General features: G+C 37.7%; 1 protein-coding gene and 1 long non-coding RNA gene across 4 annotated transcripts in view; one reads left to right on the forward strand and one right to left on the reverse strand.

The window, feature by feature from the left end:
* iqsec1b (IQ motif and Sec7 domain ArfGEF 1b) overlaps positions 1-1,557 on the reverse strand; it is a 246,199-nt gene extending 244,642 nt beyond the window's left edge. For all 3 annotated transcript variants that reach the window (XM_067431454.1, XM_067431453.1, XM_067431459.1), the window contains exon 1: positions 1,135-1,557. In XM_067431454.1, the coding sequence (XP_067287555.1) occupies positions 1,135-1,421 (287 nt within the window). In that variant the 5' untranslated portion in view covers positions 1,422-1,557. The remainder of the gene's footprint in view (positions 1-1,134) is intronic.
* LOC137058225 (uncharacterized) lies at positions 1,526-23,181 on the forward strand. Its single transcript, XR_010900628.1, has 3 exons — positions 1,526-1,644; positions 22,220-22,255; positions 22,344-23,181. It is a non-coding gene; the product is annotated as an uncharacterized lncRNA (long non-coding RNA).
* Positions 23,182-24,952: the final 1,771 nt, after the last annotated feature.

Raw genomic sequence — 24,952 nt, forward strand, 5'->3', positions numbered from 1 at the left:
AAATAAGAGTGTTAAGAGGACTTTTTTGACATAGCCCACTAAACGTGGTGGCTTTCTTAATGTTGTTTACTGCTGAAATATCATTCAAATACTTGCTCCAAGTAATCTCTTTTCGGATCACAGATGAGGAAAATTACTTCCCTTCATTTTTTTCTAGACATCGTTAGGGCATTTCACATTACACTTAGCCCTGGGTTAATGTATTTTAAAACCGGGGTTAGCACTGCTTCACACCGTGGGTTAACCCCTTGTTCTCCAGAGAATGTTGGTTTAGCGTTGTTTAGCAACTGGCAACCCAATCAGAGCTTGCTACATTAAATATGCATGAGCTTTCTACAGTTCTTCAGAACTTTCACTGACTGTTTAGTCTAGGGAAGCGGTTAAACATGTCAAGCTGCGAAGGCAAACGAGTTTGCTGAAATGATGAAGAGACTGGAGTTTTGCTGTATTCCAACCAGTGCGGATCTACTTGGCAACATTTCCATAGATGGACAAGCCGTTATTAAAACAAGATATGGGCTGCATTTGTCCAATCAAGATTACCTAACCTCATACATATGCAAATAAGGACATTAACCCGTGCTTACGAAGGTACAGTGTAAAATCTCGAAACCTGTCAAACCATGATTATTTCACTAAGCCCTGAAAAAGTCTGAACAATAGTGTTGAAACGTGGAACAACGTTTACAGAATGACGCTGTGTAGACAATTTCAAGTGTCAAAAGCCTGTCAGAATTGAACGCCGTCGACATGGGGTGTGTGTCCAAGCTGCCAGACAGCATTATGAGGGAGCGCAAGCGTAGACTATTATTCAAAAATGCCCTTAATGTATCTTTTCTAACTGACTGTGAGCTGCTGTGCTCCCTTTAAGTATACATACATTCACTTTAAAATAGACAAGCGTTTTATATCAATGAATCTCCCGGTGACATTTGAGTGTTGGTATTTACTCACACACCCAAAGCCGTCCCGTTAAGCCAGTCTGTTGTCGTTGAGACCCACAAATAAACAATTTAAAAAGCAGCATATACAGCTGACAAGTCTGTTTAGATATTCCATTCATACATAACGTTAGTCTAGCCCGAACGAGACGCGAAACCAGCAGTGACAGCTTTGAAAAAGTGGGACTCTTACTTTTCTTGGATCACATTCTCCTTTATGGCACCCAGCGTGGGGTGACTGTTGCCCTGTTGTAGCAGTCTGCAGGTGGCCAGGTGCCTCTGGTGCTGATCCTTCAAGCACGCGTTCTCTTGACAAAGATCACACACTTGCTGTTCGAGCTCTTCAATCCGATTCTTCTGCTTCTCCAACAACTCCTGTTGGGTTTCGATGATTTTATTGAGCTCTTTCAGGTACTCCGCCGCCTTGCTGGGGTTTTCGGTCGGGTTCTCCATGTCGATGTATGCGAAATGCCCGTCCATGGGGCAAATTCGATCCGCTGAGCTGGGTTTACAGCCGCTCCGCCATTGTTTATGTTTGCTGGCACTGCTGACTGCTGTCGGCGCTCAGTACTGAGTACTGAAGTTGCGCTCGAGCGCTCGTCCGCTGCAGCGCGCCGTCCAGAGGCTCTGCGCTGCGCCACAATAACTAACCCGCTCCGTGGATGGTAAATCCGTTTAACCCTTCAATGGGAGGACTGTTAAGGTAAGCAGTGTTTACTGCGCTGATAGTATCATGATGCATGCATTTTTTTTCACTAGCTGGTTAAAGATGGTTTTAGGTGGTTTACTGGTGTTCTGATGTCTTAAGTGGTCAAGTGGGTCTCCCAGTTAAATCCCAGCTGGAAAATAATGTTCAACTTAAGGTGGTTTGTTGATCAAACTGGTGTTGAGCAAGATTGGCAAGCTGGTCTCCCAGCCAGCTGACAAAATACATTAAATCATCCTAAGATGCTTGATATGTTGGCTGGTTTTAAAGAGGTCTAGGGATTTTTTTTTTTAGTTGGTCAGGCTGAGAGATCACCAACTAGACCAGCTTGGCCAGGCTTAGACAAAATTAAACCAAGACCAGCAAACAATATTAGAGTGTAAGATGTTTCACACCCAGTAACATAATTGCACTGTAAATCCTTACTAAATATGAGATTAAAACATATCTCATGAGCCCAAAGTGTCTCATCTCAGCCCTTTCAACAGGTGCATTAGCTTACTCCTATCCAAACCACTCCTGCAACTGAATAGAGAAGGCAAAAAAGGTTATATTTTCATGCAACATCTCATTTTTACTGACACACTGACAGTGAAATCCTGTTCTGTTTTCCATCATAGTCAGTTATAGCTCATTATCATAATATGCTTAATTCTTGCTATTTTTTTCTTGCTCTCTTTTTGATGGTCATCTTTAGATTATATGGCATTTATGATGTATAAAATGTATTTAACATTTTGTGCAATATATATATATTTATTATTCTTCAACTAGGCCTACATTTTATTTTTAGTAACAAGAAAAAGAAAGAAAAAAAAAACATCAATGGATATCAATAGCTTCGGATCATCCTATACATGAAAAAAAAAAAAGTACAAAAGGTTAAACGTAATTGCACACTTTATATTAGAAGCCCCTCTATGTCTTAGTCCCACTGAGTGCCCTCTGGTGGTTGTCTTTGGCAATAACAGAATGGGTTTGCCAATTTAAGATTGATCTTTATGCCAGTGGGTGCAAACCAAAACTTGATTTATTTTTCAATTTGTGTGGTATAATTCATAACAGATATAGTTATAGTTGAGTATTGCTTGGTTAAGATGAATAAATAGTTTCATGCCGCCATCTGAGTGTTTCAAATGGCAATGAAAAACAGCATTTGTCACATGAAAGAGAGAAATGACTGTGGATCTAATTATAGCATATGTCCAGTAGAATGCATAGCATATGCAAGCAACCAAAAAAATAATAAACTGATTAGGGGAACTGTTTATCTTCCCAATTGTCATGACAGTCAGTGTTCTGGATATGCTGTTTGGTGCTCTGCTACCTGTGCGTTGTGCTGCTAATGAGGGAGAGATACCAGATAATGTGCATAATTCACACTTTATCCTCTGTGATCACAAAGACGCTGTCTCCATCAAAGACTCTGCAATGATGACAAGGACGGGCTGAGTTTTACTCTAAGAGAGTCTGCCTTCCTCAAAAAATAAATGTATTTTTAGAAGCCTTTGTCTTCTCTTGATTCATTTTTCAAACTAACTTTTAGCTCTTATTTTAAAACCAAAATTGATTCTTGTCTTTCCTAACAGATTACTTTGTGGATTGGAAAATTAGAACTATAGGACAGGAAAGGTCATATGATGTAAACACAAGATACATTTCTTCTTCTTCTTCCTCAGTATGACCAATCACTGATGAGAAAGGTACCTTTTCTAGTAATTGAATTATTAATATGTCAAACTGTCAAGTGTGAATCCCTTTGCATCCATTAATAGCTTCATAAAGTCATAAGGTGCCACCAGCTTATGAGAAGAAAGAACCAATGCGGACTTGAAGCAGTGTAAGTTATTCTGCACTAACCAATGAAACCAAACTGTTAAAAATATTGTAAGCAAAGTGTGATATTGCACTACTCTGGGTATAAAAGAGACTCTTTAGATTCAAGTTTTAGAAGATTTTTCTATTAGGAAATTGAAACATGCCTATGAAATACTTTTCTTTCTTTCTTTTTTATGTTCTGCATATGCAAAGAGAAAGGAAATAATTTACAACATCATATTGGAAATGGCAATTTTAAAATTATAAATTGTGACCAGCTCAGTTTTAGTAAAACTGGTTCTAAAAGGTATCAAATCAGGGTTCTTTGGATTGTAACAATAGCAGAACCCTTTTGCTAAATGGAACTCATTTTATAAGGTTCCATAAATAACCATGACCTTAAATAACCTTAAATAATAGTAAAATTGCTTTATAGGCTACTCTCCTGTCTGTCGCGTTGCCTTGTTTTTGCATAAAAAAACATCATGTTGCGTCAATTACTTAATTCTTTATTGACATGGCAAATTTGAGTAAAAATGACAGTCCCCTAACAACAGTTGTTAACTGGCCAAAGGCCAAAATAATACTAAAAAGATAGATAGGCCTATTGTGAGGTCTTTACCATGGTAAAGGAAAAAATGATATAAACTTATGAGATAGCTTTTTTGTTTGTCATGACTGGGTATATTTAGGCACTAAGTCATAATAATAAATATATCTAACACTATGGCTCATAAATTTACAATATATATATATATATAAACAATATGTAACTTAGTGGAGAAGAGAGGACGAGTAGGCCTATCCTTAACTGAGCAGAGCTGATCACCCTCACATTCTTAAAAAAAAGAGAAAAAGACATAGGCCTATTTGTAGGAAACCAGTTAAAATGTGTAGATATTTTAAGAAAGAAATGGGTGGGGGGGGGGGGTGTTTTGGTGTAGGCTTCATGTTTCATGTTTTAGGTTTTCATGTTCACTGTCATGTTGTCATGCACTTCCTGGTTTTGTCATGTGGTCAATGTCATGTGATTCCATGCCCTCATGTGTTCCTGCCTCCTGTTCCTGTGTCTTGTTGTCATTGGTTTATTGGTTAATCGTTGTTCACAGGTGTCCCTTGTTTTGTCATTAGCCCTTGTGTATTTAAGCCCTCATGTTTGCCATAGTCTTTGTCAGTTATTGATGTTGTAACCCGCTGTTGGTGAGTTTTTGTTTGTATAGTCAAGTTTAAGTTAAGTTAAGTCAAGTAAAGTTTTATGTTGTTTTCCCAAGTCTTTTGTTTATGTTTGGATTTATGTTAATAAACTGCACTTGGGTTCATCAACCTCGCCTCCAGTGGATCACCCGTTACAGAGGGTCTCTATTTCAATATTAATCTAGTATCAATTCATATGTAGTATATAGCTTACGGTACTTAATAAGAAAAAAATGGTTTATCTTAGCACTATTTTAAACATTTCTTGGGTCAAATTATATTTGCTTAAATTCATTATATTCACTTGTGTGTGTGTGTGTGCTTATATAAGTATCATTATTCATTAAAAATATTAGGATACTAAGTCCTAATGTGATGCATAAGTTATTAACGTTTCAAAAATTTCACATTTAAAGAAATCTAGTGTTTGATCATATCTAAATATGTATTAAAATGCAAGACTTTTTTTGAGCAACTAGATTAGATACATGCAGGGGCGTGGGACTGGGGGGATAAAGGGTACTGAGTAACCAGGGCCCGAGGCAGGGGGGGGGCCTTAGAAGTCAGTTTTCTATACATACACATACATGGTACGGGGGCCCAGCAAGATGGTTTGTACCCAGGGCCCAAAATTTGGTGCTACGCCCCTGGATACATGTATATTTATTAAGGAGCCATAAGGCACCTATGGGTAATGGCATTACAAATAAACATTTTTTTTTTAAACAACAAAATGACTCTAATTTACCTCTTTGAATTGGAATTTTCTATTTTAACCTTAGTTACTACACAAATTGTAATAATACAAATATTAGAAGAAATATATTTTGAGTGGTCATTAGTTGACAATATTTATTGCACAAATAGTATTTAGTACCAAAAGATCTCTTCAAAATATTCAATAAATATTATTGGACTAAAATATAGAACACTTAGGTGTATGGTCACATTTGACCATTAATGGTTATGAGTGTGACCAATTAATAAGGAATACCTGAGGGCTAAATACAAGAATAAAATTAATGTTAACAATGTTGCATCGCTATCACTCCATAATAAAACGACCCTGTAAATATGGCTGACTTAACAATCAATGCACACTAAGCTGTACTGTTTACCAAACCCTGCCGCAAACATCTGGATAGTGAAACTGTTGTATATCCGCTTAAGCCATTCAAATGCAGTGACACAGCGCTAGAAGTATTGAGCTCTCCATGAGCCACGTGACTGCGCGCGCCTCCGGGAGAGAGCATGTTGCAACTCGCTTTTCAACGCCTCTGGCTTTAACATTACCGCCAAAGCGCTTATTGTTTGAATTTCGCATTTAAACGTAATAATAATTTTAAACAAAGCTATAGGCCTAGTTTTGTTTAATATCAAAAGCAGGTTTGGCAATTTGGCGTGAAATTAAGTTGAGCAGCGTGAGAGAGTGACACAGAGCCTGAAAGCGTATGTCTCGCGGCGCCAAATTGGCAACCCTGTAGCTGAGCCCGATTATACGCATGAAACTCCCACCCCCATCAAGAGCGTGTCATATGCTGCCTTCACGTGCTATCGTAAATACGAATTTCCTAGGTAAAAAATTGCACGAACGCCCTCCCATTTCAGAATTTAAATGCGATGAGCTTGTAATCACGACTTGAAGTGGGAATGATATATTCCCGATAGCACGTGAAGGCGGCAATATGCAAGCCAGTGCGTATAATATGCTCGCGAAAAACTGCGTAGCCTATCCACGCCAAACTCATTTTGACATTCCACGACATTGCAGACTCGTACAACAGTATCTGTCTGCAACCTGCAAGACTTCAAGTTGCGCCCACTTCAAGTTACGCCCCTTCAAGTTACGCCCACTTCAAGTTACGCCCCTTCAAGTTACGCCTACTTTCAAATTGCCGCGAGAGCGATTAGAGAAGTTTCGTATGCTTTTAAATCGCTCTCGCACACGTTTGTCTGCAACCTGCAAGACTTCAAGTTACGCCCCTGTCTTGCAGGCCGCAGACAGACCCATTTCGACCATAGACAGTAAAAGAAATGGACAGAGCAATCCCATTGACGTCGACGGCGAAAAAATGAAGTCAACCTAGGGGCACTCACTTCCTGATGGCTGAGCGAACTGCGCAGGCTCAGACTGAGCTTGACGACGTAGATGTGACGTGAGCCTCCTGTCTGACAGCTGTAGGTCTTCTAGTAGTTGTGGAAAGTGAAATCTGAATCACGTTGTTTAAATATTTTCTCCCGTTGCTTTTGGCTCACTATGGGCTTCTCCCCATTCTTCACTCTTGACTTTATCAGACTTTCTGTCTCCACGTCCCCCCGACTGCCTCATAGACAGTAAAAGATTGCTTCTAAGCGTCTCCTCCTGTCTTTACGGTAATTTCTCAACTGTGCGACAGAGTCGCGTTGGTTATGACGCAATCGTTAGCCTATTTTTACAAAAACAGCTTCTGCGGGGCGATAGTGTAACATTCAACGTAACGGAGCCTTTTATGCATTGTTGTGTTTCTTTAGAAATAAACAATGGACAAATGGAGTCTTTAAACGTCTCAGATGTAAAGTTATTCACTGTCAAAGTGACTCAGAAATGAATGGGAGTCAATGGGATGCTAACAGCAGGTGATGGCTTGGTTAGCAATGGCAGCCCCTAGGGGTGGAACGCTTTCCGAGCGCTAGATTACCCCCTTGATTTCGACTCGTAGGCTACTATTGATACGCATTCTCATGATCGTGTTGGAAAATCAGTAATGAGGGGGCTTTGACCGTTATAGATTTAAAAAACAAAATTGCGCAAATAAAGAACCCTGAACTCAAGAACCATTTCAGAATACAAAGGGTTTTCAGGATGACAGTTCTAAATAGAACCCAGTGTAAAGAACCTTTAAAGAACCATCTTTGTTTTAGAGTGTGTAAGGAAAAAGCATATCATATCCATAGCCTTATAAAATGTGCTTATTCTATGTAATTTTTGGCTATTATGGCACGCAATTCAATTTCAAAACAGCAATTATTCCTCTATCTGACTCGTGCTGTCTCAATCATTGAGAGACAACACTGTCGACTGCATCCCAATGTCTGATGTTTTGCGAGAATTTCCTCCGCCTGGTTCCAAACAGACGGTAGCCTGAAGGGAGGCTGTTTACCCCCCCCCCCCCCCCCCTCTCTCTCTCTCTACCCTCATCTTCTCAGCCTGAGCTCTGCTGTCTTCTTCAGCTCTTTGAGTAATTTAAACTCAGCTAGAGTTCGCATTCTTAAACATTTCATTAGCCTGGCGTTCAGATGGATGAGCGTTTACAATAGCATCATGTCATGCACTTTTGTGTACGAAAAACTTAATTCCCTTTAATACTAAAAGTGAAAGACTAGATCAGCTATATTTTCAACAGTGTTATTCTTATATACTAGGCGATCATATTCAGAAAGCTTTTATGGACATGTCACTTATCAAGGCTGAGCCATCACAATTTTGTTTTTAAATGAACGAAACTGCAAACATTTTCCCTTGAGTCATGTGATCAGGAGCACAGAAATAATCACCTTAATGGTACACTGTTACCGTGCCTTTTACTGAAACAGCATTGATTTTCCAAGTAATGGTGTGCATATTTACATACACAATGACATTTCCAAAGTGCAGTGTATAGGGCATAATGATATGGGACAACAGAAAGGCAATGCAGTCGGTGCTCCTTTGTGAGACTGACAAAGCACTTCAGAATATCCTCATGACATTGCCAGGGAAGACTGCTTGTCTGTCAGTCATGTTTAACTCTTTTTGCACTCACATTTAAATATTTACTGACATTCATTGTCTTTAGAGTAAAAAGGAAAGCCTTTTAACAATAATTTTCTTCTTATAAGCCAATGGTGTCTAGCAGATGGGCCTGCAATGAAAGCAGGCCGACAACATTAATCTCACAATCCTGAACTGTCATAAGTCTTTTAACTAAATGCAGAAACTCACTCTACAGATAGTTCTAATTTGCTGTGTTCTTTTCAAAATGTATTCTCGTTCAGCGATTTGTATTTTTAGTTTGTAGTTTATTAGGTAGGCCTACAGTTTTCCTTACCTTCACCAATCCCTTTTATTTTTAAATTTCTCCCCTACAAGCACATATAATCTAGCCTGATGTGGTCATACTCAATTTTAGTGAGAATATGAGTCTGAAACTGCTCCATTGGGCTGTGATTATGGGGCGTGTTTCAACCCAACCAGGAAAGACCTTAATTGGATAGAGCTACAACCAATCAGAGCAGCGAAGCGAAGCGACGCATTGTCAAATGTCAACAGAGTTCAACTGCACTGTGTTGCCAAGTCCGCGTTTTTTCTGCGGGTTGTTTTCTATGTCCGCGGGCTGAAGCGACTATTATGTGATATATAGACCCATGAGTGCGAATTTTAGCATGCAACCTTGTCAAAATAATACACATTTTACCCCCCAAACACCATTTTTTCCCTGCACCCCCCGAGAAGCTATTGTTTAGGGCTAGTAGTTGGCGGGTTTTGTTGTAAAAACTTGGCAACCCAGTCTGCACGCGCGCTGAAATCAGGCTGGAATAAACGATCTTTGCTGGTGTTGTAAAAAAATAAAATAATTTAATGATACACAGAGTACTTACCCAAAATGATCATCATTTCTGAGAGAAATTGTGAAGGTGAATGCAGATACAAACAAGCTCTCCGTTTAGGATTTGAACAAATATAATCCAAGCCCATTTGATGACGTGGATGATTACGTGACTGTTTATCATCTGTCCGTCATCGTCATCGTCCGTCAGAATGTTCACTCCACTTCAGGGGGAAGGTGTGCTGTGGTATCTGGCACTGAGATGTTAGCAGCAAATCCTTTAAGTCCTGTAAGTTGTGAGGTGGGGCCTCCATGTATCGTAATTGTTTGTTAGGCACATCCCACAAATGCTCCATTTAATTGAGATCTGGGGAATTTGGATACCAATTTTGTTGTGCTCCTTAAACCATTCCTGAACCATTTTTGCTTTGTGGCGGGGTGCATTATCCTGCTGAAGGAGGCCACAGTCTCCAGGGAATATTGTTTCCATGAAAGAGTAAACAGGGTCTGCAACAATGCTTAGGTAGGTGGTATGTGTCAAAGTAACATCCACATGGATGGCAGGACCCAAGGAATCACTCTGCCTCTGCCACCTTACCTTCTTCCCATAGTGCGTACCTGGTGTGTTCCCCAGGTAAGTGACGCATATGCACCCAGACATCCATGTGATTTAAAAGAAAGTGTGATTCATCAGACCAGGTCACATTGTTCCTTTGCTCCGTGGTCCAGTTCTGATGCTCATGGGCACCGTGATTGGTCTATGGCTATGCAACCCCAATACACAACAAACTGCAATGCACTGTGTATTCTGACACCTTTCTATCAGAACCAGCATTAACTTCTTGAGCAATTTGAGCTACAGCAGCTTGTTTGTTTGATTGAACCACACAGGTGGAGCGAAGGCAGGCCTGTGTGGTCCAATCAAACAGATGAGCTGCATCATTGAGCCTTGGATGAGCCATGACCCTGATGCCGGTTCACCACTGTTTCTTCCTTGGACCACTTTTGATAGATACTGACCACAGCAGACCGGGAACACCCCACAAGAGCTGCAGCTTTTGAGATGCTCTGACCGGGTCATCTAGCCATCACAATTTGGCCCTTGTCAAACTCACTCAAATCCTTACGCTAGGTCATTTTCCCTGCTTCTAACACATCAACTTTGAGGGCAAAGCGTTCACTTGCTGCCTAAATTATCCAGGTATATAACAGGTGCTGTGATGAAGAGATAATCAGTGTTATTCACCTCACCTCTCAGTGGTCATGATGTTATGCCTGATCGGTGTACACAAATATAAGAAATAATGAAAATAAAAAATAAAATAGGAGAATTAAAAATGTAGATCCTTCTTATTCAAAGTATTATCAGTGTCTCCTCTTCAAGAATTTTTCCAACATAAATGTTTTTTTTTTCTCTCTCTCTCTCTCTCTGGCCTGCATATTCCAAAATCTAACAGAAAGCATTTTACATTGCAGTTTTAAGAATTCTGAATATCATTCACCATCACCCATTACCATTAGTAATATTTGAGATCAAACAATACAGGACATATAACATGTTGTGTATCTGAGGAAAAGGAAAAAGTCTGTTTTTTTAAAGAAAAAGTATTATATTATTGTTGTTTCACCAGTGATCTGTTTTCTTTATCCAGACCTGTGTTTTTCTGTACTGCATGCGGCAGCCAAAAGGCTTCCATAGAGATGAATAGATCTCCAGGTAAATTAGACCTCCTTGCACTGGTCCATTCCGGTAGGCACACACCCCTTTTTCACATTTACATGTTTTTCCTGTTTCACTTAGGAATACATCAAATAACATAAGTAAAATGAGATGTGAATGCGTCATGTTGACTCTAAGTTTCTCTGTGTTGTTTATGGCCTAACTGATTCCTCACTAGACTATTACGCTATGCAACCTGCCTAAACAGCTGTCAGACTCACAAAACAGACTCGCATCAATCCTGTTGGCACATTAGCATGTTACTGCAGTCTCTGCCTTTTTATGTGCGTTGAATTCTTTAGCAGCATCTCGGTGGAAGGCTCATTTGATGTGGAATCTAGAGAATTATTCAAAGATACTGATGAGATTTGCCTCATTTTGGGGAACTAAATATCATTTCAAAACATTTAGAGTGATTTATATTGCTTCTCTTATTTATCTATACGTGTTTTTATGTTGAAAACGCATATTGCACAAAACAGAATTCACAGCATTCTATGTGACACACATCTGCATTGCTAACAGAAGAGTGCTGTGCAAGACATATTCTCCCCTGACCACACCATACATCGACGATCCTTCTTAATCGAATGCAATGCAACCAGTTCTGCACTGCCCATCTGCTGTTGTGCTCAAACACTGATCAATTACGGCTGACGACCTGTAGGCATATAGAAAATGAGAAAATGAAAAATGAGGTATAGTGTATTCAACATTTTATTAACAATCACAAAGAGGTCCCTATTCCATGGAAACCACTAAATGCACCCACCACGAGGCCCTTTGTGCTTCTCGCCCTACTGACCTCTATAGTGAACAAGAAGAAGAGAGATCCTGGTTAGACATCCATATTTATTCCTGCCTTTACCCCTATCATATTTCTCGAAAGTTTGCGAATTGTGACATTATATTAGCACAGGGTGGTCATACTGTATATACAGTCAAACCAAAATGTATTCAGACTCTAGTTTAGAAAATAGTAATAAAATATGACAAGAACTCAGAGTTAAACTGTATCTGAACAAATTCTTGGTTATTTCAGATAACTGTAATGGATTACAATCAACCAATAAGCTGTTAAATTGAAGTACACCATTAGATAATACCTTAGCTCGACCAATTACCAACCAATACTTAATTGTGTTCAGTGTGTGGTGTAATGTGTGTGGTGTAATGTAATTGTGCTAATGTGACTTTGGTCACATTAGCAATTAAAGGTGCCCTAGAATGAGTTGAAACAATGTTAAATTGTTCTCTGATATCTACATAGACGGTATGTGGCTTATTTAAGGGCAACAATTTTCCAGATACAGTTTTACAGGTCTATATACTACCCTATAAATTGTCCCTAGGATGTAATGCTCTGTTTTTGCCTTATTTGGAAGAGTCATGAATATTAATGTTGAGCTCTGCTCTGATTGGCTTATTTCAGCTGCTCACAGCACAGCAGTTCAGCTGTTCAGCAAAGCAGCTTGTGAGTCCTGACCGTCCTGACAGAACACAGACCGACTGAATGACACTTTAAGCAGAACATCTCAAATGAAGATGGCTAAAATTCAGCCTACTTGTTTATTGGTGTTTTCAGATCATCCGTGTGCAAGAAAGACCTTGCGTGCATATGGTGCCAGATTGTACATGTTTACTGGACAAAAATACATGTTTTTTTCAGAGAAAAGCTCTGTTTGGGGGGGTTAAATTACTGAAATCTGGCAACCGCATGAACGCTCTTCTTTCCCAAACCAAAACCAGTGATTTTAGACTCTTCTTTTTTCGTCAGCAATATTGCATGTTTATATAATATTAGTCATATTGTAGGCTACGCTGTGACTATGATGATCTCTGAAATACAAGCATCCAAAAAAATCATACTTAAGTTCTCAAAAATATAAATATATATACATTTTTACAAAATGAATAGCCTTGTCAAATGACTATTGTTTGGATTATCGTTTATACTAACTTATATGGTGGAAAAGGTGATGTTTGCTGGAAGGATCGAGTGAAAAATCTGTAAGCAAAGTATCTACAGTTGTATTTTGTAATACAAAATAATATTAACCTTTGTCATTAGACACACTATTTAGTTTTGTATGGTACTTGGTGTGGTGTGGTATCTTGCATTATCTATAAATGCTGTCTCTCTAAAAAACTTTCAATGTAATCAGAAATTGTTTAAACAGTCAGTAAGTGGATAAAATCGCTACTTACTGCTTGCAGGAATACAGTTGTAATTGCCACTTTCTTTTCACTTGCTTGCTGAGCGAAGCTTTCTTGAAATGGGCCGAACAAACGAACAATCTTGAATTAAATAGTTAATATCTGATTAGTGGTAGTGGTATCTAAATAGTGGTATCTGATTATAATAAACATCAACCATGACTTTTGACATTTTTTATCTGTGGGAAGGGCAGAAAAGTCCTCACGTCCTCTGCACAGCCTGGAACATGACGTGTGTCCGAGCTGCTGTTTTCACTATCCTCGAGTGTCTTGTTTACCTGCAGTCCCGATGATTCGGCTCCATCAGTTCCACCTGACAATGCACATGTTTGGACAGATGCAAATGTTGGGGGCGTACATATAAATGATCCCCAACGATTGCGTCACGGCTGGCGTTATGTTGAGAATCACTTATTTTTCTGTGGTGTTTTTCATTCATGAGATTTACATATGAAGGAGGAGGCAATGGTGTTTGAGACTCACAGTATGTGATGTCCATGTACTGCAAGGTTAATTAAATTTTTCATTCTAGGACACCTTTAAAGAAAAAACACTTCAGCAAAACATGGTCAGGTCAAAGTGTCTGTATAATGTTGGTCCCAAATTTGTATCTATTTTAATATATGAAGAATGTTTGGGTATAATATGTCACATTTTACTTTATTTTACTATCATCACTAACATAAATGAACTAGTGTCCTGCACCCACTAGAATTTTTTAATCTGGGGTCTGAATAATTTGTGGTTTACTGCAGATGGTTAGATCAGAGACACTCTAGAAGAAATACTTTCAAGTATTGTTAACTTTGCACCTTTTAACCCACTTCATTATAAACTTGAGAAAACAACATGTATTTTGAGAGATAATAACACCTTTAGATAATAGACACAGCTGGTTTATATCTGTTGCAGAGATCCAAAGAAATGTCATATTAGTTTATCAAACAGCCACCAGACTCTGACCAGGGACTGAAATGCTGTGAGAGTGAGAGCCGAGTCATTGCGACCTGTGACATTTTGTCCTTTCCTGTGAAGGGAAACCTGGACAAGCTTCACTTCTCAGCTTCCACTCAGCAAAGGCAAAGCAAATTTCTTATCTGTAAAAGGTCAGAGAGGAGATGCTGACTGTCGCTCAACTCTTGCACCCTGTTAAACACGCTTTGTATGTGTGAAGGATGTGGGGACACTTTTGGGAGCATTAAAAGGAAATTTGGTAGTACTCAAGTCAGTTCACTTCCTTGTAATGAAAACCTTCTTCCTGTCAGTTATTAAATGAAAGTCCCTTGTTGTACTCTTAACTTTAAATATTTGAGTACGGTAAGGAATTAATTTACCTTAAACATATAATGTAATCTTATATTTTGAAGCAGTGGAAACTTAGCTAAGCTGAATGATCTATTTGGTAACATAATGCTTTGATACCAAGCAGCAAATGGGGATTGATTATGACAATATAGAATATTTAATATATGTTCTCAAACCAAGCTCATGCTCCACTGTCCACTCATCACCTTGATGAACTTGAGGACATTTTTTCACTTTTTTCTAAATACTCATAAAAGTTAATTAGATTGAGCTCCTTTGTTTAATTTGAGTTTACCGTACTCAAATTAATTACTTATTTTAAGCATTTGGGTTCACAGTGTGAAACACAAAAGATATTTTGAAGAATGTTTAAACTGAGTTTGTCCATGAAGTGAAAGGACAATTTGTATTCATTGTTTGTTGCATTTTGTTAGTAGCTTGTAGTGTTGCTAACTTAAAAGTTAGTTTAACTCTGACCCACATTTCAAGTAGCTTCCCAACACTGCTCCTACTGTATATGCCATTAAGCAGCATGATTCGCTGATGAGTGAGTCGTTTCTCCAGGCAGGCAGTTTGCTTTGGGTTGTGCTACAATGTAATCACTCAAAACAGGAACTTTTCATGCTGTTGTATTTCCCTCTTGAATTGCATTTCAAATAATATATGTCTCAATTTAAATGAGCAGTTCTCATTGTATCTTGCTGAATCAGTTTGAATCTATATATCACTATTATCTTCGTCATTCCTCCACTGTGCTCGAGATGATGCCATTTTTAACATTGTGCTCAATGACACCCAATGCAATTACAGTAATCACACTAAATTGCAGCTTTGAATATCCAAATCTTGCATTCACAAAAGGAATAGATTTCTTATGCAAACCTTTTGAATAAGACGAGATTTTTAGGTACTTTTTATCAAAATGTTCAAAATAAATTGAATGTGTTGTGAGAGTCATGGCAATTTCAGTTGACGTCACACGGGAAACAAACTAAACTAGGAAGCATCCCAGGATCTGTAAGGGAACATGCTTTGTAATGCATATTTGTTAGATTTTAGCTTGTCAAACTAAAAGTACATTTTTCAGGGCAGCATACTTCCTCTCACTCTCAGAGTTTTTTCTTTTTTACAAAAGCGTGGTGTGATTTAAAGGAAACGCATTACAAAAGTGTTTTTGTTGTTGTTGTTCTTTTTTTTTTTTTTTTTTTACAATTTAGACCTTATACCATCTTGACCTCACACTTGAACAGTGTGATCTTGTTGTAAACCTGTCACACATTGGATTTAATGGGTTAGTTCCACCGAACTCAACATTGTGTAAAGTTTCTACTTGTGTAGTTTGGGTGAAAATGAGTCTTTCAACCATATAAGAAGTTGTTCCTAGACCATTTCAGTCACTAAAATATTATTTGCATGACAGTACCTAGGATATAGGTAGCAAAAACAACAGCACAAGATTCCCAGTTAATGGCTTCATTATTCTCTGTGTGTCTAGAAGAAGCATTATACAATCCCCATGAGGTTACCATCCATCAGCTTGAACAAAACCAAAAGAATGGGAAACTAAAATCTGGTTAACTGCAATAGTAAGTTTTTAAAAGACACTTTTTAAATGCAACATTAGCTCTAACATCAGTACACACAGCAAGCAACACAATAAAAGGAAAGGGGGTGTGACATGCACAGCAATCTCCACAGAAAAGACCCAACAAGTAACACTGAAGTGATCTGTGTTAAGTAACACGCTGATTCCAATTTATCAGATGATGCAAAGGCATAAGATTAAGACTTAAACCCATATTATGGATCTACAGCATAAATTTAAAAATCAGAGTTATATTAAAAAAGTCCTGGCTATTCCAAGCATTAAAATGACAGTAATGGCAGACCAAAATTTGAAGCTCATAAAAGTAATCCACTCAGCCCGGGGGGTTAATAAATGCATTCTGAAGCAAATTGATGTGTTTTTTTGTTAGAAAATATCCACATTTAACAAGTTATAAAGTAAAATATCAAGCTTCCGGCAGACCGCCTTCCGAATTCATTTCACGGAAAAAACGTAACAGGCTTGACGATGACATCTTAAGATATGGAAGGTGGTCCGCCTGAAGTTAGATATTTTACTTTATAACACTTTAAATGTGCCCTAGAATGATTTAAAACAATATTTTAAATTGTTCTCTGATATCTAAATAGAGGGTAGGTGGCCTATTTAACGTCAAAAATTGTCCAGATACGGTTTTACAGGTCCATTTACAACCCTAGAAATTGTCGCTAGGACGTAATGCTCTGTTTTTGCCTTATTTATAAGGGTCCTGAATATTAATGCAGAGGTTTACTCTGATTGGCTGTGTCACTCCACTGCTGCTCAATGACAGCTAACACATCTATACCATCTGTCATGGCAATGATTTTACAATGATAGCTTCTTAACTTTGAATCACGAACTGAACTGGGTACCGTGTAAATATGTTGTTTGTACAGTAACGTTACAGAAAGATTTTTGTAACGTTGAAAGATTTATTTAGCCAAACAAAATAATGTAGAAGCCACTCAAAATAGTCAGTGTCATGTTTACTACTCACCCGCTGCAAAATAATCATACTTCAATTCTCAAAAATCTATATTTATTTAACAAATTGACTAGAAGCCTTGTCAAATCACTATCGTTTCAACTTAGATGGTGGAGAAGGGGACGTTAGCTACAAGGCTCGAGTGAGCGATCTGTAAGCAACTAAACAGTAGTAGTAAACGTAGTTAGCTTCTGAGTTATGTGAAATATAGGCTAATTTAGATTTTAAACCGTCAAAAGGGATCGACATATGTATCTACTGTTGTATTTTATGACAACATTGGCAGGAAATAATATAAACCTTTGTCATTTAACAAACTGTTATGTGTGCTACTTGGAGACTATCCCTTTAAGTTTACAGACATTTCCTTCAACCCTAAAACACACAACACAGAGGGCTAAATCACCTGTGAAAAATCAAGGTAACACTTTATTTAGTTATTTGTAACTTTGCATCTGCATGTCAGCCAGTCATAGACTGTCTGTTTATTATCTGCTAACAATTTATGTTGATGGTCGCCCAACAGACATTCTACTGATAAAAGTAACTTTGTACACTGTAAACCCTAATGTTGTCTTTACTTAAACAAATCAAGTAAACTTGACTAAATATTACTAGTTTAGTCTAAAAACTCAGTCATATAAGTTAGTATAACTTATTAACCTACAAAATGCATAAACTTAAGATTTCAAGTTGTATGAACTCAAAATCATAAGTAATTAAAATAGATCACTCTGGTCTTGCTTTGATGTGATTGGCCATGCAAGGAGTTCTGTCTAGCAACAAGAGAACGAATTTTTCGTTCTCTACAATGGTGACAAAACTTTTTACAATGGTGAAAAAATCTGATAAACAGATCAACTCTGAACATAAAACAAGCTAAAAAAACCTCAGAACAAAACAGCAAAAGTAACAGCAAATAGTAAGAATTCAAAGAAAATTTGTCACAATTCAGACGCATAATTTATTCATGCTGCAATGCATGTTGGGACCAATGGGGAAGTTTTGATTGGTTGTACCCAGCATGGTGTACTGAACTGGTGTAGCAAGTTTGGTGAACTTAACAATTTAAGTACAGTGAAAGTGAGCACCAAGTTAAGTAAACTTAAATATTCAAGTTTTAGGAGACTCCATTACTCAATTGAATTGAGGGAATCACTTTCCTCAAATCATTTGAGTATTCTCAACTTATTAGGGTTTACAGTGTATGTCAACTTAAAATACTAACAAAGTTATTTAGTTAGCAGAATGTCTAAAGTGGACTATTGAAATAAAGTGCAAACCAAATCTATATATTGAAAATGAACACGGTAAACTGGCACATATTTTTTTCTGATTTTTCTTTTGATATGAGTTTTAAAACTATAAATGTCAAAAGAAAATTCTAGTCCACTCAAAACATGAAAAATTACACACAAATAATATAAAAATCAAACCACCCAGGTACAATATTAGAACCACAGTAAAGAAGATGGCTCTGAATTTCACTGAGAAAATGCTCTATTTATACATGATATGGAAAACAGGTGCATGTAATGAATGTCATACCACATATTGTTTCAGATTAAATGCTGATTGCTCGTCTGATTTATGTCTTTGCCATTAAGCTGGCCTGATTTCAGTCCCAGTGATGGACAGCCCTGATTTTCAAGATTGAAATACAGTGCCTTCACAAAGAGTTCACCCCCTGTTGATTCGTTCTCTTTCTGCTGGGCTGTAAAAATCAAATTGAAGCATATGATTGGGATTTTCTTCCCCAATCCCATAGAAGTCTCTAATGTCAAAGTAAAACGAACTATTTAGATGTATAAAGTAAAGTTTTAAAATAAATTATTAATTGACAAATAAATACCACATATTCAGTATTGAGGTCTAAATCTAGAAATTCAAACATTAAACTGTTATGTCTCTCTCTATGTCTGTGGTGGTTTAAAATAAAAGGATAATTGTGACCTCATATCCCTCACTTGCAAATTTGTTTCTAATTTTAAACTATATTTCACATTCTTCTCACCTTTTTATTTTAAAGGTAGAAACAGGCTTCCACCAATTTTTTTATAGCTGGAAGAAAAACGTTAACTACAAAGGAAGGCTTTTGTGCATTTATAAATGAGAAACGTTACATATTTCGCCTTTATGAGTCTGAAGGAATGAATTTTTAAAGACAAAAGATATTTCAATGTGTTAAAATTTACAGTGTGACAAGAGCAAAATGTGAAAGGCAAACCGGTAAAGGTTTCTCTGTCAATCTATAAATCAGTTCTATAGTCTTTAACGGCAGCTGGAGTGTCTTGACCTTTGGGGGTTGAGGTGTTGTTGAGGGTGGGTTCAACATGCTTGTATATTCAGGGTAAGGGGTGACTGAAGTGCCAGGGGCTTTTTGCCGTACTCAGTATTTGCTCTATCCATTAAAATCAATTTGGACACTTTTCTCTGTGAGTCTTGGTGGGGGATATAATAGCTCAATTTTTAACATCTAGACCTCCGCTTGTCACTGGGCCAGTCGATACTGAGTGAGCGTGGCAGCTGCAAAATGTACCTGTCTGTGGGCTATCTGAGTCAAGACAGAAATATTTTTCTATGTCTGGTTTCATTTCTACAAATGGCACTTGAACATTTTGTGTTTTAATGCTTATTATTGAATTTACCTCATGTTACCCTCAATGTTGTTACAAACGGCATGATTTTTTTCTTTCTTGTGTTAAAAACAAAATAAGATATTTGGAACTAAGAGTACTTTAACTATTTACCTAATATAATACAAGCCAATGGGGTCCAAAACTACTGAAACACAGCCACACGTTTTAAATATGCACCTTCAGTCAAAAGTTGGGAATAATTAAGACATTTAAAGGTTCAGTGTAGCCTATTTATGGTGTAGAATTTTGCATAAAATACAATTATGTTTTTATTACCTTAGAACGAGCCATTTCTATTGTCATACACAGCGGGTCCTCTTACAGTGAAATCGCCATTTTGCGTCGTCGTGTTTCTACAGTAACCCTAAACGAATAAACTTCCCTACAGAGCGCTAGTCACTCTCTGCTCCCGCTGACGGTGACATTTTTGTCCTGTGTCGGCCCCCGTAGCTTATCTGTGCTCCAAAAGGGAGGGGGGATGCAACGCACAACCTCACCGCTAGATGCCGCTAAAAATCACACACTGCACTGCAATGTTTTTGAAATATCTCTCATGAAAGAAATGCTCACTTCTTTAGCTTTGCTCACTGCACACCTCCACAAGCTCCCCTGTTTTCTGTCTTTTATCAATATGATAACTAAAGACTCTTTTTAATATTTAGTTGTATCATATTTATAAAAGACAGATGCTCTGTACCAGCTTAAACCTCTGCCCCTTTTAAAGCTACACTGTGTAACTTTTTTAGTTCTTAGTTCTTTCAAAAATATATGTGTAATATTCTTGACAGTTATATGTACAGTCTTGTTCAAAATAATAGCAGTACAATGTGACTAACCAGAATAATCAAGGTTTTTAGTATATTTTTTATTGCTACGTGGCAAACAAGTTACCAGTAGGTTCAGTAGATTGTCAGAAAACAAACAAGACCCAGCATTCATGATATGCACGCTCTTAAGGCTGTGCAATTGGGCAATTAGTTGAAAGGGGTGTGTTCAAAATAGCAGTGTCTACCTTTGACTGTACAAACTCAAAACTATTTTGTACAAACATTTTTTTTTCTTTCTGGGATTTAGCAATCCTGTGAATCACTAAACTAATATTTAGTTGTATGACCACAGTTTTTTAAAACTGCTTGACATCTGTGTGGCATGGAGTCAACCAACTTGTGGCACCTCTCAGCTGTTATTCCACTCCATGATTCTTTTACAACATTCCACAATTCATTCACATTTCTTGGTTTTGCTTCAGAAACAGCATTTTTGATATCACCCCACAAGTTCTCAATTGGATTAAGGTCTGGAGATTGGGCTGGCCACTCCATAACATTAATTTTGTTGGTTTGGAACCAAGACTTTGCCCGTTTACTAGTGTGTTTTGGGTCATTGTCTTGTTGAAACAACCGTTTCAAGGGCATGTCCTCTTCAGCATAGGGCAACATGACCTCTTCAAGTATTTTAACATATGCAAACTGATCCATGATCCCTGGTATGCGATAAATAGGCCCAACACCATAGTAGGAGAAACATGCCCATATCATGATGCTTGCACCTCCATGCTTCACTGTCTTCACTGTGTACTGTGGCTTGAATTCAGAGTTTGGGGGTCGTCTCACAAACTGCCTGTGGCCCTTGGACCCAAAAAAGAACAATTTTACTCTCATCAGTCCACAAAATGTTCCTCCATTTCTCTTTAGGCCAGTTGATGTGTTCTTTGGCAAATTGTAACCTCTTCTGCACATGCCTTTTTTTTAACAGAGGGACTTTGCGGGGGATTCTTGAAAACAGATTAGCTTCACACAGACGTCTTCTAACTGTCACAGTACTTACAGGTAACTCCAGACTGTCTTTGATCATCCTGGAGGTGATCATTGGCTGAGCCTTTGCCATTCTGGTTATTCTTCTATCCATTTTGATGGTTGTCTTCCGTTTTCTTCCACGTCTCTCTGGTTTCGCTCTCCATTTTAAGGCATTGGAGATCATTTTAGCTGAACAGCCTATCATTTTTTGCACCTCTTTATAGGTTTTCCCCTCTCTAATCAACTTTTTAATCAAAGTACGCTGTTCTTCTGAACAATGTCTTGAACGACCCATTTTCCTCAGCTTTCAAATGCATGTTCAACAAGTGTTGGCTTCATCCTTAAATAGGGGCCACCTGATTCACACCTGTTTCTTCACAAAATTGATGACCTCAGTGATTGAATGCCACACTGCTATTTTTTTGAACACACCCCTTTCAACTAATTCAACTAATTGCCCAATTGCACAGCCTTAAGAGCGTGCATATCATGAATGCTGGGTCTCATTTGTTTTCTGAGAATCTACTGAACCTACTGGTAACTTGTTTGCCACGTAGCAATAAAAAAATATACGAAAAACCTTGATTATTCTGGTTAGTCACATTGTACTGCTATTATTTTGAACAATACTGTATAATAACATTTTACAATATTACTGTTTTACTATATTAAATAGTCTTGAGCATAAGTGACTTCTTTCAAAATTGTAGTGTAAATGATGACAGGACTTTCTTCTTTTTTTTAGCTACCTAAACTGAGGGAAAGCTGAAACAGAATCCAGGTATAAATGTACTCAAATTGCATTTAAACTGCATGACTAATGGAGGTAAACAGAAACAACACCCTCCATGTTTGCTTATCCTTTGCAGAACGGTACAGTCATTACACAGAGAGTCTAGCAGTATACAGATGACACAGGATCTAGGATAGGCCAATTACAGCAGGACCGCTTCTCCACCTTATGATCCTGAGATTGCCTGACCCTCATTAAACTTCTACCCTCTTCACACCGACATCCCAAAAGAAAACCAATGTGCCCTCGCCTGCTTCTTTTCCTCCATCCCGGGGACTGTTTAGGTTAGATCACTGTGGTCTCAGGATAAATAACAGCATCGCCGCAGATTACTATGTTCGTTTCCTGAAGTCTTGATTCAATAAAAATTGCATTTAGCTCGGAAAGGCTGCTTAGAAATTGTAGGACCATTATAGTCTAACATGATGGTCAAAGGAAAAGCTTAAATTGAGCCATGCAATTCAGAAAAATCTACACTATATACAGTTTCTCTCCAAACACTTTAATCATCTCACCGTCTTGAGTAATCCGAACAGCGTTAGCACTAATGCCTGAGCTCAGTGGAATCCCTGACTCATGTGATCACCACTGGAGGATTACTGGTGAAAACCAGTTCACAGATGCCAATAGAATTTGTTGCTAGTGGTTTTGCCAAGTAGGACACATGCTCCTGGGTCAACATATTTTGTTGGTCCTGCATTAGGGGGGTGTTTTATAGAGGGTAGACATATCCTCCTGCTTAGATATCATAACCTTTGACAGCAAAAATATCAATTAACAGTCATTATAAAATATGTATTTACATAATTAAACAAATGTGCAAGTAGCATTTACATAATACATTATATTATATAGTATATTTTACCACTTCACCAAAGGAATGTTACTCAAGTCTCAACCCCAGGTCAAGCCCAACCCCAACCCTTGAAGTAAAATGAATGAATGAATAAATTAATAAATAATTGCACATCTCAATTTAGATTTTACAGCATATTTCTCGATGTGACATTTATTTTATTATTATTTAAAATATTTTCTTTACATTTTATTCATTATACATTATATTATTTATTCTTTTTGTATTTATTTTTTATTTACACTGCCGTTCCAAATTCTAGTCAAGTGTAATTTTTATTGATTTTTTTATTGATTTTCACTGATACAGTGGAAATGGATAAAAGACCAGTTGATTAAACTTGAATTACTTTTAAATATTATTTTTTTTACTTCTAAAATGTTTGTCATGAGTTTAAATGTTGGCAGTATTGTATAAATGTCAAAACAGTAATATTTGCTGTATTACTGTAATGTTACTCATCGAAAATAAAGGCCAATGTTATACAAAGTATGGTTGTGTGGAGTATTTTACAAAGGTTTAAAGGAAATTAAAGTTATACAATAAAAGTGTATATTACTCATAAATAAAAACACTTAATATTACTTATAAATATTGTTTTTTAAATGTTTTCCCCCCAAAATTTTACTTACATTTACTCAGTTCATACTGTGTATGTAATTGATTTCACTGCTGTAAAATGTACTAACATTTTTTTTGTGTAAAAATGTTTCACCAAAAATATTAAATAAATCATAATAATAGTTTTTAGAGTGTGGCAGACTCCCTCTTCCGTCTATAAGTCTATGGGAGTGTTCGGCTGCTTTTTCATTTGCTTGGTGAAAATCTTAAATGCAATTGCTTAAAATAATAGCACACCTCTCCTTAACAAGCCACATGATTTGAGGTACCATTAATGTCTGTAGTACAAATAGGGACAAATTACATGCAGAATCTATGGTAAGGGCTTTGCTCAAATCCCTAATTGGCCTTATGAGTAATAGTAGCAATGTTTGCCTCAGCAAGCTCTAATTAAAAAGAACAAAACAGGAGTTTATGATCTTTATTTTAAGTTTAAAGTGTGCATCGTAATAGACTACAGTCCATCACAATCTTGCTGCATGTGTGGACCCTCTGAAATTGTATCTAGTATTTTTCCATAAACATATGTTAGACAATATCCCTTATATCCTCTGATGAGGGGGAAACCTGGAAGGAATTTAGTACAGATAGATACAGATCCACCGAGCACAAGCAGGAAACCTGGATCCATACCAGCGCTGCAATTGTCGATAGCACCATTGTTGAAAGTCCTCAAAGCAAGCCTAATTAAGTCTGTTTTTCAGGCGGTTCTTCTGTGAAACCTTGTCAGCCAGTTCCAGAGGAGGTCTCTAAAAGATAAGCAGACGATAGGAGGAGTCACGTGCCTCTCTGCAGAGCGCCTTCAAGGCTTTAAGATTCAACAATTCTGTCTCTCTCTTCTGATCTCTAAATGAGGCGAGAAGCGATTTGAGTTTGGTTTATCCCATCTGACACCACGTCCAACTAAGTAAATGAGGGCTAATGTATCCTCCAGATCTCAGGAAATGAGGTAGATTTCTGCAAATGCCTGCTGTCAGGCATGCACAGTCCTCGCCATCGGCAACATTGCCTGTGCATGCATGTGCAAGGTCTTCACTCTTCCTAACAATTATATCTTTAATCCCCATTTGAGAAAATGATGGCAGCCATCATCCTGACAGACCTTGAATCTTAATGCAAGGAACGGAACACCACGAGAGAGAGAGAGAGAGAGAGAGAGAGAGAGAGAGAGAGAGAGAGAGAGAGAGAGAGAGAGAGAGAGAGAGAGA

Source organism: Pseudorasbora parva, chromosome 22 (assembly GCF_024679245.1).
Source record: "Pseudorasbora parva isolate DD20220531a chromosome 22, ASM2467924v1, whole genome shotgun sequence".
Taxonomy (NCBI): Eukaryota; Metazoa; Chordata; class Actinopteri; order Cypriniformes; family Gobionidae; genus Pseudorasbora; species Pseudorasbora parva.